General features: G+C 49.0%; 6 protein-coding genes across 6 annotated transcripts; 3 read left to right on the plus strand and 3 right to left on the minus strand.

Annotated features, from left to right (window-relative positions):
• Positions 1–821: 821 nt before the first annotated feature.
• GGS25DRAFT_520827 (uncharacterized protein) lies at positions 822–2,141 on the plus strand (the record flags this gene model as incomplete). Its single annotated transcript, XM_049263950.1, has 1 exon — positions 822–2,141. The coding sequence occupies one exon, from the start codon at positions 822–824 to the stop codon at positions 2,139–2,141; it is 1,320 nt and encodes a 439-aa protein (XP_049117998.1).
• A 1,704-nt stretch (positions 2,142–3,845) lies between these two features.
• Positions 3,846–4,580, plus strand: GGS25DRAFT_530978 (uncharacterized protein; the record flags this gene model as incomplete). The annotated part of the gene is made up of 1 exon (XM_049265448.1): positions 3,846–4,580. The coding sequence occupies one exon, from the start codon at positions 3,846–3,848 to the stop codon at positions 4,404–4,406; it is 561 nt and encodes a 186-aa protein (XP_049117999.1). The 3' UTR covers positions 4,407–4,580.
• Positions 4,581–5,783: 1,203 nt separating this feature from the next.
• On the plus strand, positions 5,784–6,865 carry GGS25DRAFT_520829 (glycoside hydrolase family 17 protein; the record flags this gene model as incomplete). Its single annotated transcript, XM_049263951.1, has 2 exons — positions 5,784–5,997; positions 6,069–6,865. 2 exons carry the CDS (start codon positions 5,784–5,786, stop codon positions 6,863–6,865), a joined length of 1,011 nt encoding a protein of 336 aa, XP_049118000.1.
• A 1,042-nt stretch (positions 6,866–7,907) lies between these two features.
• GGS25DRAFT_487144 (glycoside hydrolase family 64 protein) lies at positions 7,908–9,641 on the minus strand. The gene has a single exon (XM_049260690.1). It carries the CDS (start codon positions 9,463–9,465, stop codon positions 8,335–8,337), a length of 1,131 nt encoding a protein of 376 aa, XP_049118001.1. The 5' UTR covers positions 9,466–9,641; the 3' UTR covers positions 7,908–8,334.
• A 304-nt stretch (positions 9,642–9,945) lies between these two features.
• GGS25DRAFT_243060 (uncharacterized protein) lies at positions 9,946–10,398 on the minus strand. The gene has a single exon (XM_049257134.1). It carries the CDS (start codon positions 10,256–10,258, stop codon positions 10,028–10,030), a length of 231 nt encoding a protein of 76 aa, XP_049118002.1. The 5' UTR covers positions 10,259–10,398; the 3' UTR covers positions 9,946–10,027.
• Positions 10,399–12,269: 1,871 nt separating this feature from the next.
• On the minus strand, positions 12,270–14,913 carry GGS25DRAFT_243098 (glycolipid 2-alpha-mannosyltransferase-domain-containing protein). Its single transcript, XM_049257135.1, has 3 exons — positions 14,380–14,913; positions 13,656–14,316; positions 12,270–13,533 (listed from the first exon to the last, which is right to left on the minus strand). The coding sequence occupies exons 1-3, from the start codon at positions 14,628–14,630 to the stop codon at positions 12,613–12,615; spliced, it is 1,833 nt and encodes a 610-aa protein (XP_049118003.1). The 5' UTR covers positions 14,631–14,913; the 3' UTR covers positions 12,270–12,612.
• Positions 14,914–15,044: the final 131 nt, after the last annotated feature.

Here is a 15,044-nt window from a genome sequence, read left to right on the forward strand (position 1 = left end):
AACCATACTTCTCTTATGTCTAAAACTCTCACATTTGCAAGAATGCCTTATACATTCAAAGGGATATTTTAGTGTTTGCTTCTACGAAGCTATCGTGATGGCCGTACTTGCCTTAGAGGGAATATCCTATCTATTTGCCATGACTGGATTCACTTGTATTCCAGTTTCCCAAGCATTGATGCCTCTCTCGAGTCCACACGTCATTAATCTATCAATATTGGCATATTTAGGCAAGCACAAGAACCGCAAAGAGGTTATAATGAATTTCAGTTTGCCCATCAGTTCGACGGTTCTTTCTCGGCGTGAAGTTTCTGGTATGACTAGCTTTATTCTCCTCACTACCTATATCACCCCTGAGTACCTAAGTAAGAGCATGCAATCACGCTCTGGATATCTCAAAGCTACTTGAAGCCTTGAGGCTTGCTCGAGAATTGGGGTGATTCGCCTAATAAGCACGATATTTCCCATGACCTAGGTAATACACAGTCACGGAATCTCATAGATTATACTTCTGGGGCTATGGCGAGTAAGAAATGGATAATGGAATGGACCTTTGTTCATCAAGGTCCTGTGAATAGGGGCAATCCAGTTGGATACCTGCTTATGCTGTACCTAGGTACATATCCAAGGTCTACGATATCTACCGTGACTCATGCTTCAAGAAACCTCAGGCATCAATATTTATTTCATCATTGATCATGCTATATGCCTACTCCGGTATCTAGAAAATCAAAACAAATCCCAATCCATTTTGTCACCTACAACCTACCATATTATCGCGTATTACGTATCACAGCTGCATAACGCATTACCAAAGCACGATGGATTCTCACGAACACCAAACCACATCTGAGACAAAAGAGAAAGGAATGAGCGGAGAATTTCCATTCGCACCCTATATGCTGCCTGAGGACTCGTATACAGGCCCGGAAGACAAGGGCCTCACTCTGTTCAACCAGAAATATGCTGTGCGTGTCGCATCTACCCCCCTCACCCCAGAAGAGCTAGAATTAGTTCGGGGCCACCTCGAAGACATTTTTCACGAAGAAGCATCCCTTGCGATGCGCTTGCACGACACGTTCCTGGAAGGTTGGGCGCGCAATCTCGGGATGGCACCGGCGCCTCAGCATCAAGACATTGACTCCATGAAATGGTTCCCTGACATTTGCGACTACGCGAATAAGCATACAGCTGTGTACTTCGTGAGCGGCCGTTCCACCCACGAAAACTTTGACCTCCGAGACTGGCTGGATCACCGCCACGGTTACCTGGACCACCGACTGGGCTGCTACATTTACCGCAAATGGCATGAGCTGCATGGTGGGCGACCCAACCTCCAGCGATGGCACTTCTTCGCCAAGTCGTTGCGCCTGCCCGAGAGTGAGGCCGCGAGCTGGACCATCCCCAGCCTCGTGGCTGCCCACCGCCGACTGTGCGATGCGACGGCGGCCCGTCTCGAGAGCGAGGTTGTGCATCTACGAATAAACTACCCTCCTTATTCTAGCTTCCCAGTACCAACTGAGACAACACGGACATGGAGGGAGCACGGCTTGTCTTTGCACTATTTGTTCCGCGCCGTGATTCTTCTGGCGGACGAGAACGTGTTGCCCGTGGAGTGTCCGGTACAGCCAAATCCAAATATCAGCGGCTTGCAACAGCTCCAGACAGTTGGTCCATGGCTGGAGCAGCTGATGCCCGAGTGTAGCGTGCTGCTGGTGCGGACTGGGGACGATGAACATCTAAGCCAGCCCGTTTCATTTGAGGGGCTGATTAAGGAAGGGAAGACAATCCCACTGGGTTTGGAAGAGAGCAAGCTGGCCAATGAATTCAGTGTTGTGCGGGTGAAGATCGACGTGGCGATGCGTTTCCTGTTTGACCTGCAGGCCCAAGAGGAGGCCGCGACTCCAAGGCTGCGAGAGGCATCAGCCATGCTCACGAAAGAGCGAGAAGCAGGTTGCCATGCTTGGGTAGAAAGCGTGCTGAAGCATGCCTCTATTAAGGAAGTCGGACTGGACGGTAATCAATTTACATGGGAGGCAGTGCGACGGATGTGGGCCAAACGAGATGGGGAGATGTTTGATTATTTCAAGCAGAACGAGACACGATTGAGGTCGATAAAATTATGGTTAGGGCAATTCTGAGTTCTATGGAAAGCATGGAAAGCATGAAAAGCATAATAATGGTATCATGATGGAACTAGGGAGGTTTATGTAAACTAAAGTTATAGAAGATGTCATGTCATGCCATGATATGCCATCGATCATGTCATCGATCATGTCATGTCCTCAAGAGAGTAGCATGCGCCTGCCCTAAGACTGTAACCTAGACTACCTAATAGTGAGACTTCCGCGTCAACACCATTATGGTCCAGGAAGGTCCAAAACTGTAAATTACCCTACTTAGGGTAGGTACCTATATATCTCGCATTGAACAGCTTTTCATTCCCCTTCTGAACTTCTCACTCACATTGTCCTTCTCGCAAACCATTGCCAACGGAGCCTACAACTACAGCACTATAATGGCAAGGAGATTTCAATACATATTGCCAGGACAGCCACGAGGAGGCGCCGGACTGACCTAGTGACATTGTCGGCGAAGGGGACACGGAAGAGTCGGCCGCAGCATATATAAAATATCTGCAGAGGCCGCCAGCTATGGAGCAGACAGCCTCTTTCGAGTTCCTTAAGCAGTGGAACTTTAATTCCAAATATCCAGAAAGGTGGAGGGTATGGCAACCTCCCGTGCGGCCCAGGGCTCTGTGCTACTTTCTTCGGTATAAGGCCAAGACTCCAAGAGCAGCCATGCCCAGTTTGAGGACTTCTGCCAGGTCAAACTACGCCCACTCGAAAAGCGAGGTTTAGCAGGTTGTATATCGCCGTTATATGCTGCATGAGTGTGTACACGATCTCAGAGCCCGACCCTCGATCGCCGAGTTGTCTCGATTACTTCAACTAAGCACTAAACCAGAAGTTAGATCGAGGAAAAAGGCCAGACCAGTTTATTCAGTGATGGGAGGTGTCGAGTCAACAACTCATTTTCCGGCGAACAGCGTCGGCTGGGTGCCTGAGCCAACAACTACTGATTCGACGGGTTCAACGCGTGTGCGGTCCATGGTGTCAAAATCAGAGTGATCGTTGATTGTGGCTCATTGATTGAGTTGATGAGCCCGTCCTTCGCGAGAAGAATGGGTCTCGTACTCTTGAAAATCAACGGTCCAGCGTTATACCTAACTGACCATTTTATTGCCTCCTAAACAAGGATCTTCAAACGGTCTACCTCCGCCTACACAAAGGATACAACCTGCCAGGCAAACCCCCCAGAAAATGATCCATCCAAAGAGTTGGTCCCCTCACAGTCACGCAGCGAGTGGGACCGCTCGCATACAAGCTGAATATACCAGCACATTGGAGAATCCAGAGCTCTCCTCTCCGCTTTAGAAGCACTAGTAAACGGTGTCAACATAGATATACTAAGACAAACATATCAAAAGGAAGCCAAAGAAGCAGCAGACTTCGCAGCAGCAGAAGCTAAGGCAAGATACGATACCTACCAAACACCGCCCCGTATCATTCAAAGTTGGCAAGACCGTCTATCTCCGATTACATAAAGGATAAAACCTACCCGGCAAGCCGTCTTTGTTCTAGCTACCCCTTCGGTGGACCCTTGCCATATTGTTCGGCGACACGGATTCGCAACTTTCAGCCGGTAGCCTGCGATGCTACCTGTGATGGACTGCACTTATAGGCGTAATGATGGATAGGAGGCTCGAAGGATGTGCTTAGATATGTTGGGATGTGCTGGGCTGTACTGGGATAGGAGAAATAACTGGGGCTGATGCCGCGCACATGGAGATAACAGAGGCCACCCCCACGACGCCGGGAGTTGCAAAAGTACTACAGCGAGATGCAACCGACACCATACCCGACAGCGCTCGCAAGTCGACGATTTCTGACCCAAGGACCGACGACCGAAAGGTCGGAACGGCCTCGGAGGAGGGTTTCGCAGCAAAGGAAGGCACTCTCTGTTTCAACTGCGGGAAGAGGGGTCACTGGGCAAAAGACTGCAAGCAGAGGAGAAGCTACCAGGACAGAAACACCAGTAGAAACACCAGAAACACCCCCGATCGAAGAGGGCGACCAAATCAGTCAAGCCAGGCAGGCCAACCGGTGACCTTCAAAGGAACATTATACCGGGAGGCCGTCCGCAGAATGAGCGGGATGAGGTCCAATGTGAAGCAGCTCTCCAAAAGGTCCTTTTTTGCAGGTAACACCGAAGACAGTGCACATGACGACAACACCGTCGAGCTATCGCCGGACTCGGGCGATGATTCGGACACTGTCGATCAACAGCTGTCACAGCTGTTCGACACACCCTCAGAAGAAGCGCGCGCTTCGGAAGGGAGGTGATATTTAATGTAAGTACTGTAGTTATCTAACTAATGATCGGTAACGTGCACCACGCGCTGGTAAAAGAAAATCAAAGAAAATTAATTCTGAGGCTACATCATCACGAAAGACCCTTAGGCATAGACTTAAGCAATCTTTTTGTTATGCACATGGCTTGTTTATCTGGATTATGGCGTTGCGGTGTGTAATGGCGGCGTACATTCTCTTTTGGTGTGACAGCAGAGCTGCGTTTGCGCCGTCGCTACCCCCATTGTTTTGTTGTCCTTGAACGACGGCAAAGTAAAGCTGGTTTGCTCCATTTTATACTGTCATGCTCCGTTGGGTTCTTTGGTAAGCTTCGTTAGGTGGAAGCTGGATGTGTTAGTTTATTAATTTGTGGTTGGTATAGGGGCGCTAAGAGTTCTAGCTTTGGAGCCCTCTACTACAGGTAGAGTTATCGCTAACTTCAATGTTGAGTGACTAGTGATCTGAGTTGCACTCTTTTTCATAAGACTCAACTCTTATGCTTTCTAGATGTTTTGATTTATGTAGGTACCTAGGTAGTCAGTTACCTCGTCAGTATTTCGAAAAGTAGGTGAGCAACCACTAGGTTAGGCAAACAGGTTATGTAAATATTTACAACTAAAAGTACTTGAAAAAAAGGAGAGGTATCCACTTTTAACCCCTGAGATGACAGTTCAACTCGCTAAAGACTCGGGAGTTGAGCTGCCAAGTCATGCCAACTAATATAATATTACTGAGTACGTATTAACATAGTAAGTTGTGCAACTTACTATATCTAATAAGATATTTCAAGAGAACGGGAATTCTAGGTAGGTAACTGATCGATTCACGAACAATCTTTCCGACCCTACACTATGTATTATAACTACACTAGTAGTTTGCATGATTCCTCACACACACTTCATTCGTTGGCACCTGTGGAAATTTGAGGCTGAGCGGAATGTGGGTCGCCAATACGAGTTCAGGGGCGTATACAGCGGTATACAGCGGCGTAGTGCCGGCATATCCACTGGACAGTGACTAGCACATCGACGTTGTGGAGTGATCGTCTATTCCTGGAGCGGACAGACGAATGGGAATCATGAATTCCTTCCCTGTCCGCCCAGGTGTTGGCAGATGCATGCAAGTTGATGTGATGCGGATTTTCGATCCCTTAACCGAATCTGAATCTTTTTTATAGAAACCGCTGATCCTTTTCCTTTCTTCTTTTTTTTTTTTCTCTTCCTTCACCATCACAACACAAACCCCTCCCTTCATTCGCTCGGCATCATAAAAACCTCATCGCTGCATGTTATTGTAGCTATCACTCGCTCATTCTGTCATTCGCTCTAGTTGTCCCTAATACGATAATACACATAAGGTACCGAAAAAACGATGCGTTTCTCGTCGTCGGTCCTCGGCCTCGCGGCCACCGCCAGCACTGCCATGGCTGCCGGTGCCGCCAACTCCGGAATCAAGGGCTTCAACTACGGAGCTTTCTTCCTCAACCAAGCTGCCAAGCAACAGGCTGACTTCACCTACGAATTCAACAAAGCCAAGAACCTTCCGGGTACCAACGGATGGACGAGTGCTCGTCTGTACTCGATGAGTAAGCTTTTATGCTAATTTTTTTTCTTCTGAGCTTGAGGTTACAGGGTTGTAGCTAATTTTCTTGCACAGTCCAATGGGGAACCGCCAGCGATGTCATCAGCGCCATCCCAGCAGCCATCGAAACCCAGACCACCTTACTCTTGGGCTTATGGGTGTCGGGCAGCGACCAAGCCATCACCAACGAGATCGCGGCTCTTAAGGCGGCCATCAGCCAGTACGGATCGGCGTTCACGGACCTCGTGGTGGGCATCTCCGTCGGCAGCGAGGACCTCTACCGCGACGCCAACAACGAGGTGGGCCTGCCGGCGGCGAAACTCATCGACTGCATCAACCAGGTGCGCAGCGCCGTCGCGGGCACGCCGCTCGCCGACAGCCCGATCGGCCACGTCGACACGTACGACTCCTTCCTCAACGACACGAACCGCGCCGTCATCGACAACATCTCCTGGCTCGGCTTCGACGGGTACCCCTACTGGGAGCAGACGAAGGCGAACAGCATCGGGGACGCGCACGCGCGCTTCCACGACGGCCTCGACAAGACCATCGCCCTCGCCGGGGACAAGCCCGTCTGGGTGACCGAGACCGGGTGGCCGATCGCGGGCAAGACCGTCAACCAGGCGGTGCCGAGCCCCGAGAACGCGCGCAAGTACTGGCAGGACATCGCGTGCGGCCTCGTCGCCCAGGGCGTCAACCTCTGGTGGTACGACCTCCAGGAGTCCCAGTGGGGCCAGGCCGACCCGGACTTCGGCATCTTCCCCGCCGGCGATCTCGGCTCCCTCGCGCCGAGCTACGACCTCTCCTGCGTAAGTAGCCATTGCACCGTCTGCGTAGTCCCCATCACACGTTCACATTCTAACCACAATTAATCTGCGACAGTAAACAAATAAATCTTCTTTTTTTTTTCGGGGGGAACTTAACTTACGTTACCCACGAGTGCGCTGTGCTGTGCTGTGCTGTGCAATGAAAGGAAGGATACGATGCAAACTAGGTAAATATGGTCATTTAACGTTATAGATGTTGGATTTCGCCTCCTGCCCCCGTATAAAATCTCAAGAAGAAAAAGCGTTCTGGTGAATGGTACATACATACGTATGATACATACCTGGTATTTTGGTTATGAAATAAAAACAAAAGCTTTTGGACATGTACACATACAATTAGAGGTTAGACAGGTTATTTATTACCTACCATGCATATATATCATGTAGTTATTGGGATATATATGGATACGTACCTACCTACAGTATGTAGGTTAGACTGTTTAGCTGGAGCCGCAAGTGCCGTCGACGTTAGATATATTTATATATAGATTACTTGCCTGGAAGTTGAAGTTGCTGAAGTGCGTGGGATATTTAACTGGCTGGTGCAAGTTGTACTTGTACCTACCTATAGGTGTGCGCAGTAAAATACATACCTACATCGAGTGCCGTTGAAATAAGAAACAGCTGGTGACATCGTAACATTTAGTTAGTGCTGGATCCTCCCGTCCTGGTAACTAACCATAAATAAATAAATACATTGAGCGAACCCTTGGTGACCAGGATCAATCGTGGTAAGGTCAATACCCTCGTATTAGGATTTATTTACTTCACAGCGTGCACAGCAAATAATATTTACATATGTACGCCATTCAATGTTGCTATCCATTATAACTATAAGTTTTCGCTGTAACTATATAGTATAATGGGTGCTTGAGTACAATACCTACCTAAGTTTAGTAGGCACCTAGGTAGGTACCCAAATAGGGGTTCATTTTTATCGTCGATTGGAAGAGTGCAGGCGTTTTCCGACTTTCGTTCTTTAGTATTAAGTTGTTGTCGGAAACCCCCATGAGAAAACCTATGAATCTCAAGGTGCCCCTATTGCTTGCTGGTGGTTCTAGTGCCCCCACACAGCTCGTTAGGTCATCTTCACTTCAATACCTATCGCTCTAAATCATCAACTTAATCGAGCCTAAAAGGGCCAATTAATCATTGGGTAGTACAAAATTGAGCCCATATTCTAAACGCTATGGAATACGAAGTACTACCTTGATAGAAAGGTGTGACAGAGTGCAAAAAGACAATTAACTGCCTCATACCCAAACCATTTCTGTCGTGGCCTTGAAGCGCGCCAATACACCGAGCTCCGTTTTTCAGGGACCTTTTTGCTCGTTAAATCCGTCGTTGAAAAAAAGCGCCACCTCCCCTTTTCAAGCATCAACTAGTGAAACCTTTTAGAACTCGTCTACGTCTAATGTGTCTCGTAACTAATGCAACCCAACCCAACTCGGTAAAGTTAGGGACTAAGAACACCACGCCATGATAAGATTCGCAAACCCGGGAGCCGGCGCATTCTATTGTGCCAGGCCTCCCCCCACCGTCACCGTAAGCAGGACCGGGTCCCCCGCATTGACCTTCCCGGACTGATCGTCGCCGCCGCTCGGCTGCACGTCGTCGTAGGCGAACGCGTAGCCCTTCCCGTCGACGGTGTGCGCGTGCACGAGGCGGGCGTAGTGGTTCGTCGGCTCCCGGCGGTAGAACGTGTCCGGGGGCGAGGGGTGGCGGTGGTCTTCGAGCAGGGCGGAGCGGGCGAAGGCCGCGGCGAGCCGCGGGATGATGGCGTTGCGCACGGGCGACGGCCCCGTCGTGAACGGCCCGCTGTTGCACCCCAGGATGTCCGCCGTGCTCGGCCTGCCGAACCTCTCCTTCCCGACCACGACCTCGCTGTCGCTCGTGAAGTCCGCCCGCAGCACGCCCGGCGCCGCTTGCGTGTCTATCATCAGGGCTTGTTGCTGCCTTTCTCGGTAGCGCGCCCATACTGCGTCGACGAACGGCTCGAAGTACCCGCTGAACCGCGCGCCGACGCCGTTCCCGTGCGTGGGGTTCAGCACGCGGAGGACCGTGCCGTTGCGCTCGACAACCAGCCTATCCCACGGGAGCCCGTCGCTGCGCGCCTGCTCGCGCAGGTCGGCGGCGAGACGGTCCAGGCCTTCGGGGGGCATGCCAGCGACGTGCTGGGCGGAGCCGGAGACCCGGGTGAGGGTCATGGCGAGGGGCAGGCGGGGCACAAAGTCGACGTAAGTGAGGTTGGCGTAGAGCTGGGCGTCGTTGAGGGTGAACTCGCAGAAGCCGAAGTCGAGGTCCCGGTTCGGGTCGGTCGGGTTCAGCACGCTGGGCTCGACGAGCGCCGGCCCCGGGTTCAGGAGAAACGTGAGCTTCCCGCCCCGCGACACCCAGATGCGGCCGCCGGCCATCTGCGGGATCGTGACGGTGACGGTGCTGCCCGGTGGGCCGAGGGGGATGGCGCAGTCTTCGGCTAGGGGAGAACAGATTCGTGGAGGGTTCTGGGGGAAGTAGAGGCCGTGTCCGTCGGCTTGGAGTATGCAGCGTTGTCCGCCATGTTGAAGGGCTATTCCGGTGATGTATGCGTATACTTGGTCGGAATTGCTGGTGTTCCTTAGAGCTATGTTCAGGGAATTGGGCATGGTTTAAATATTGATTTGTCTCTATTGTAAATGATGATATAATGTTTTAATAGCATTGAATATTGAACAGTGAATATGTATGATGGGAGTATATGGGGGTATAGACTAGGTACAATACATAGTAGGTAGGACCTGGTAGGTACTATGCCACTACCTAGTAGTACCTAGGCATGCACCTACCTGTGTTGACTTCTTACAGGCTGGCACTTCCAGGATGTTGTTGTAAATGATGACGTAGCCCTGGACTCGATTTAGGTCTAGTCAAGACTCTTCTACAGGGAAGCTACATGTACCTAAGAGCCCTAAATAAGAACATTAATCTTTCTAAGGTTCTTTTAGACTATTTAGTATTTCTCTTGGTTTTTAAGTTGTTGCAACTACATATGTTACGGGGATGAAAGGATAAGCTTTTGAAGAGATACTTTCGTGGGAAAACATTCGCGGAATAAGCCGATAACTATAGTTATTCTGATTCTTAGGGCAACGTCTCCACCGATCGTTATAGTTCCAGGGCCTGCGTTTTGAACCCCATTGCCACTGAGGATGACATTATCTCTCCTAGCTATGTTCTTATTCGCACGAAACAGGTTCCGTATTCTTGCCCAGCGGGAAAAGTCGCCATGACCACGTTATGTCCACACATATCGCCATGCTGGAATATGTAATCGTCCCCAGGGCCAGTAGGGAACCCGCCAGCAAGTTTATGGTCCAGCATATGCGAAGCAGCCTGTGCCTCGATCTCTAGAGGGGCAATCCAGACGATACAATAATCTTCGGGCCGTAAAGTTGCCATATGTTATAAGCGTCGACGAAACAGTAGATCGATGCATTGGCCATTCCTTTTACTGACTCCTCGAACAGTGACTCTAGTGATTCAATGTTCCAATCATGTCCCATCCCAATAGAGTCAAGTATTCCCTGGAGATCTGGTTGCGCTTTAAGTAGCTGCAACAACAGTGAGCGATATAAGCCTACTGTAGACTTCTCTGGCTCATCCCCACGTGCGTTGAAAAGGAAGGAAATGATTATGTTCTTCTTCAGTTTCCATTAAGCTTGGGAAAGTATAGCTTTCATCAACGTTGGCTTCCCTTTGATCCACAGGAGACCTCTGTGTGCTTGAAACTTGTTGGGTCTAGCCAATCGTGATACTGTGAAGTTTTCTGGAGCCATTGGCAAGTCCCTTTATGAGCTCTCTCGATATTTGTCCGACGCGCATCTATCTGCTCAAACTTGAGCGATTCGAGTTTTTGGAGTCTGAGATATGATTTTTGCTTCTCTCCGGCGAAAGGGGCATTCAATAAGATGGTGTTATCGTGGATGTGCGGCACTGAGACGTTGAGGTTAGTCGGAAACTAGAAACTGTATAACGCTATTATGCCTACTGTTAAAGTCATGCCCATTGTCTAATGTGCCATGCGTGTTCTAGATGCCTCTCCCAGACAGTTCAGCAGATATACTCGGCCCATGACAACTTCTGTCTTGTTCCTGGGTAGCGACATTTGAGTGGCTATTGTGATTATCAGGTATCAATATAGGTAAATATTGGATATCACGGTGTTTGTATTTCCAGGTATTTCCAGATCACAACTAGTTAGAGGGATAAGCTTTAAAGCGAGGGGGGAAGGCTGTGCTGTCCTTGGAGATCTTGAGAAATGTGTAAAGTCACAAAGTCATGTGATTATTAACGCCATGCATAGACGGGCTGAACCTCGTCAGCAGCAGCCCAATGCCATAGGTAGTTACATCCTGTGAAAATAAATGATTGTCAGGCGTTGCCGAGGCAGACACAAGGCAGACATGAGTGAAATCCCCTGGGCACATATATGCAAAGATTCTATGAAAAAGGAGGCCCTTGTGTTCTTTCAATCTTACAAGTTCATACCTAGGTACCCAGGGTACCCTACAGCAGGACACGACACACCACCTTTCGAATTTGGTGTCACATCTACTCTACACCACTCAACACCTACCACAGCCTCACAACTTGAAGACACCAAGCTATTATTTTTCATTCACTACCTACTTACTTACTAGGTAGGGTAGGCAATTCCAGCAACCCCTCACCCACCCCCTCCAACACTAAGAAGAAAACATCACGGTTACCATCATCATCCTCTTAATCAAGTATCGTCATTATCAGCGACAAGTAGCAAAAATGCAAGCCTACCCCTTGTACCTAGTGTGTATTTATTCCCTCATTCAGCAAACCCAATTATGTACCTACTACATGCCCTAGGTACCCTAGGTAGTGTGCTGCTTATTATGTAGATACACATGTATTGGTAAGACAGGAGCACCTCGAGTAAATTCCCTAGGTAGGCTACGTAGGTACTATGTACATAGTAGGTAGCACAGGCAAGTCCCATGAGTAAATAAAAAGGTTCCACTGGTACGACAACATCAGATTGACTCCCCTGGTGATTTCCCTTTGTCACGATATACTATGTACAAAGCTACCTAGGTAGGGTAAGAGGGCTCGGGAACGATGGCACCACAAAGTGGATATGCGTTGGTTTCGTACTTACCCTGGGCATATATCGGGGCAGCTGCTCTCCAGGTAATTTGTAGTAGCGATGAGCTGATGTGAGAAGGAAAAAAAAGAAAAAAACCTGCTCACTTGTAAAGCAGTCAGAGGCTAGTGAACCTTGTCGAGGAAAAGGCAAAGAAAAGACAAAAAAAGAAAAGCGATCTCATAGAGAAAGATCTTGTTGTCTGTCAGGTCATATGTTAGTAAGTCATGTCGAATCTTGATATCATGAACGAGCTCGTAATGCATCACAGCAGTGAGGTCAAAGATTGGCCCGACTAGAGCAAAGAGAAAAGGGGGTTTATTGCGTGATATATCAAAGACTGAAGAAGGGGCTGTGATGGGCAAAGGTGCAGTGCCGAAAATCGTCCTGCTAATGGTGATCGGTCTCACGCAGACACGACAATATGGATGATTGGCTCTACTAGGACATCTAGGGTCCTTGAAGAATCACCTTGACTCTGTCGTCTTGCTGGTCCCAGTTCAGAGGAACATGAAGATATAATTTATGTGGGTTATCGATGCCAGATGATGGGATAAGCTGGCTGACAGTCCAAAGCAGACCCCAAAACGAACCAAGGACAATACTTGTGTATAGTACTGCTCTTTGGAATGTGCCTCTAGTGGATGATCCTACCATCTCGGCCATCCAAAACGTACTTAGGACCATCACTATCCGCAACAATTTCTGTGACACTATTGAAATCAGACTTCCTGTTCTCCCTAACGAGCCATTCACCACCAAGGAACTTACGAATGCACGGGTCTGCGGGTTTGCGCTGCTTCGACTCATAAGGCACCAGCTTGGCGTTATTGTTGTCGATCGCACTCACAGTACAACCACAGGAGAGTCCAGGGATTCCTTTCTGGCGCTCAACATCTTGGGCCATAGTATTCCATCGTCGATGACTACTTCCAAGGCTTTCGAATGGTCCTGCAGCTACGGTTGACGTGTTACCTTCATCAACTCTGGTAGAAGCTGCTTGTTGCCTAACATCTCTAGATAGTAGGCCATTCGAGTTCGGCTCGGGTCCTAGGTGATGCTCGTGGGGGGGACATTGTTCGCAAAGACCATGTGCGTAGCCGATATCACGGAAATACCAAATGCGAGTCTTGGGCAGAAACATGCTAACGCTAAGTGTATGAACGGGAGCATCTCCGAACCGCTCATAATAGAACCCACCAGCTCTATCCAGATGATCGAAATATGCCATGTGTTCCTTGCCACGGAAGAAGTTAAGAGACCCGATTTCGAAGTTGGAGTAGAACTGGCAATTATTGTACTCCCCATCAATCTGAGCCTCAACACCTGTCTGTGGGCGGATAGTATGATCTTGATCATCGGCTGTGTGCAGCAGCCAATTAAAATCAGCATCTTCGTCGATCAGCTCTTCATTATGGTCAATGAAAGCCCTAGTTCTTTCCCAGAGGGATGGAAAGGATCGAGCGTCATCGAGAATGGCCATGTTGAATCCGTACGCCATATCGTTATCTTCCATGAATCGGAATACGTCGTAATTGATATCGCAGTGAAATTTCACCTATGAGATTCTCTGTCAGCTTCAGAATACAAACAACTGATAAAAAGCATTTTGTCCAGTACTAGGACCCATGGAGGGAGGGGACTATCGAGAGGCAGAGTCACAGTCAACAATCGACTTACTGCAGGTTCAACCCGCCAGAACCAGTCATAATCAGCAAGACGCTTCTCTAATGCGAATATGCCGGCGTTCCAGCGACACATGTGGTGGTAGCTCTGTAGCCATGCTTTGCCCACACCGATGCCTCCCATAAACTGGCGACCGACATCAAAACGAGTTATATCGATCCAGGGTGGAATACTCCAATGCTCTTCTGGGATTCGCTCAAAGTGGCATTGGGAATTAGTCGCTGCAGACACAGCAACCTTGAATCTCTCGGTGAATTCCTCATTATTGAAGAATACCCAATCGTATCGGTGGGTCTGGCGAGAGTTAAAACGTGTCTCTATCTGAACGATGCTGGAAACCATGTCGTCAACTTCCTCATTTCGCACAAGGGAGATGAAAGCCGCCTTTGGTCTTGTTTCTGTCAACTCCTGTAGTTGACTCAAAGACAGGTCCTGGATGTCTAGGAAGGTATTCTTGCGAAGCCACTGAATTGGATGAGGACCTTCTGCTTGGATGGTGTATCCTGCGGGCGGATGGGGAATCGGAGGAACATAGGAGTCGATGATCGGCATCTCCTGGCTGGGTAGCTTCTTCGCATCCTTGCTGAATACCCAAGTACTGCCGACAAGAAATGACGCCAATAATAGGAGCGATGTCTTGCGTAAAGAGAATGGCCTTTGAGAAACAGGAGTAGTATTAACGGATGACACGGTCCCATCGATGCTAGACGTTACGTACCTCATTTGACGCGACAAGAATCCCCAACTATATCCCTTGATTCCATTACGAGATGGTTCGTCTACGATAATAGGAGGACTTGCCAGAATCGAACTCTCGTCGTCGTTCAGTTGAGGGACGAGACCTAGAGGGATGAGGAGATCCTCATGGGATGAGCCAGATCGAGACGCAATATGACCACCACCGCTGGCCGATCGAGTAGCAATTCGAGCACTTTGGCCAGCGAGATGGCGAGGATACGCGGAAGACATCTTGAAATTCCTCTATTACATGTCAGTAGGAGTTGAAGCAGTGACGAGGGTAGATGAAGGTTGTCCCTACCCAAGTTCAAGGCATAATACTCGACATAGGAAAGCCGAAAAGTAATGCGACCGTGATATTGACTCTTGATAGAGGGAATAAAGCGAATGCAACGGCGAATATGTGAAGGAGTTGTTCCTAAGTTAGGAAGTCGAAAAGCTAGGTGTGAAGAAGAGGATTCGAGTGAAATGGAAGGTTCAAATGAACAATAGCGAAAGTAATGATTAGGTGTATTGCCTCGATTTGAGTCCGAAAGACGTTCAAGGATAGTGAGTGAGAATGATAATCTGATAGGAAGGTTGGTGAACTTGAAGATGAAAGGCGGGTGGTGATTGTTGATAGATGGCAGGTCTTCTTTGAATTTC

This window comes from Hypoxylon fragiforme, assembly GCF_022984875.1.
Source record: "Hypoxylon fragiforme strain CBS 206.31 chromosome Unknown GGS25scaffold_4, whole genome shotgun sequence".
Classification (NCBI taxonomy): Eukaryota; Fungi; Ascomycota; class Sordariomycetes; order Xylariales; family Hypoxylaceae; genus Hypoxylon; species Hypoxylon fragiforme.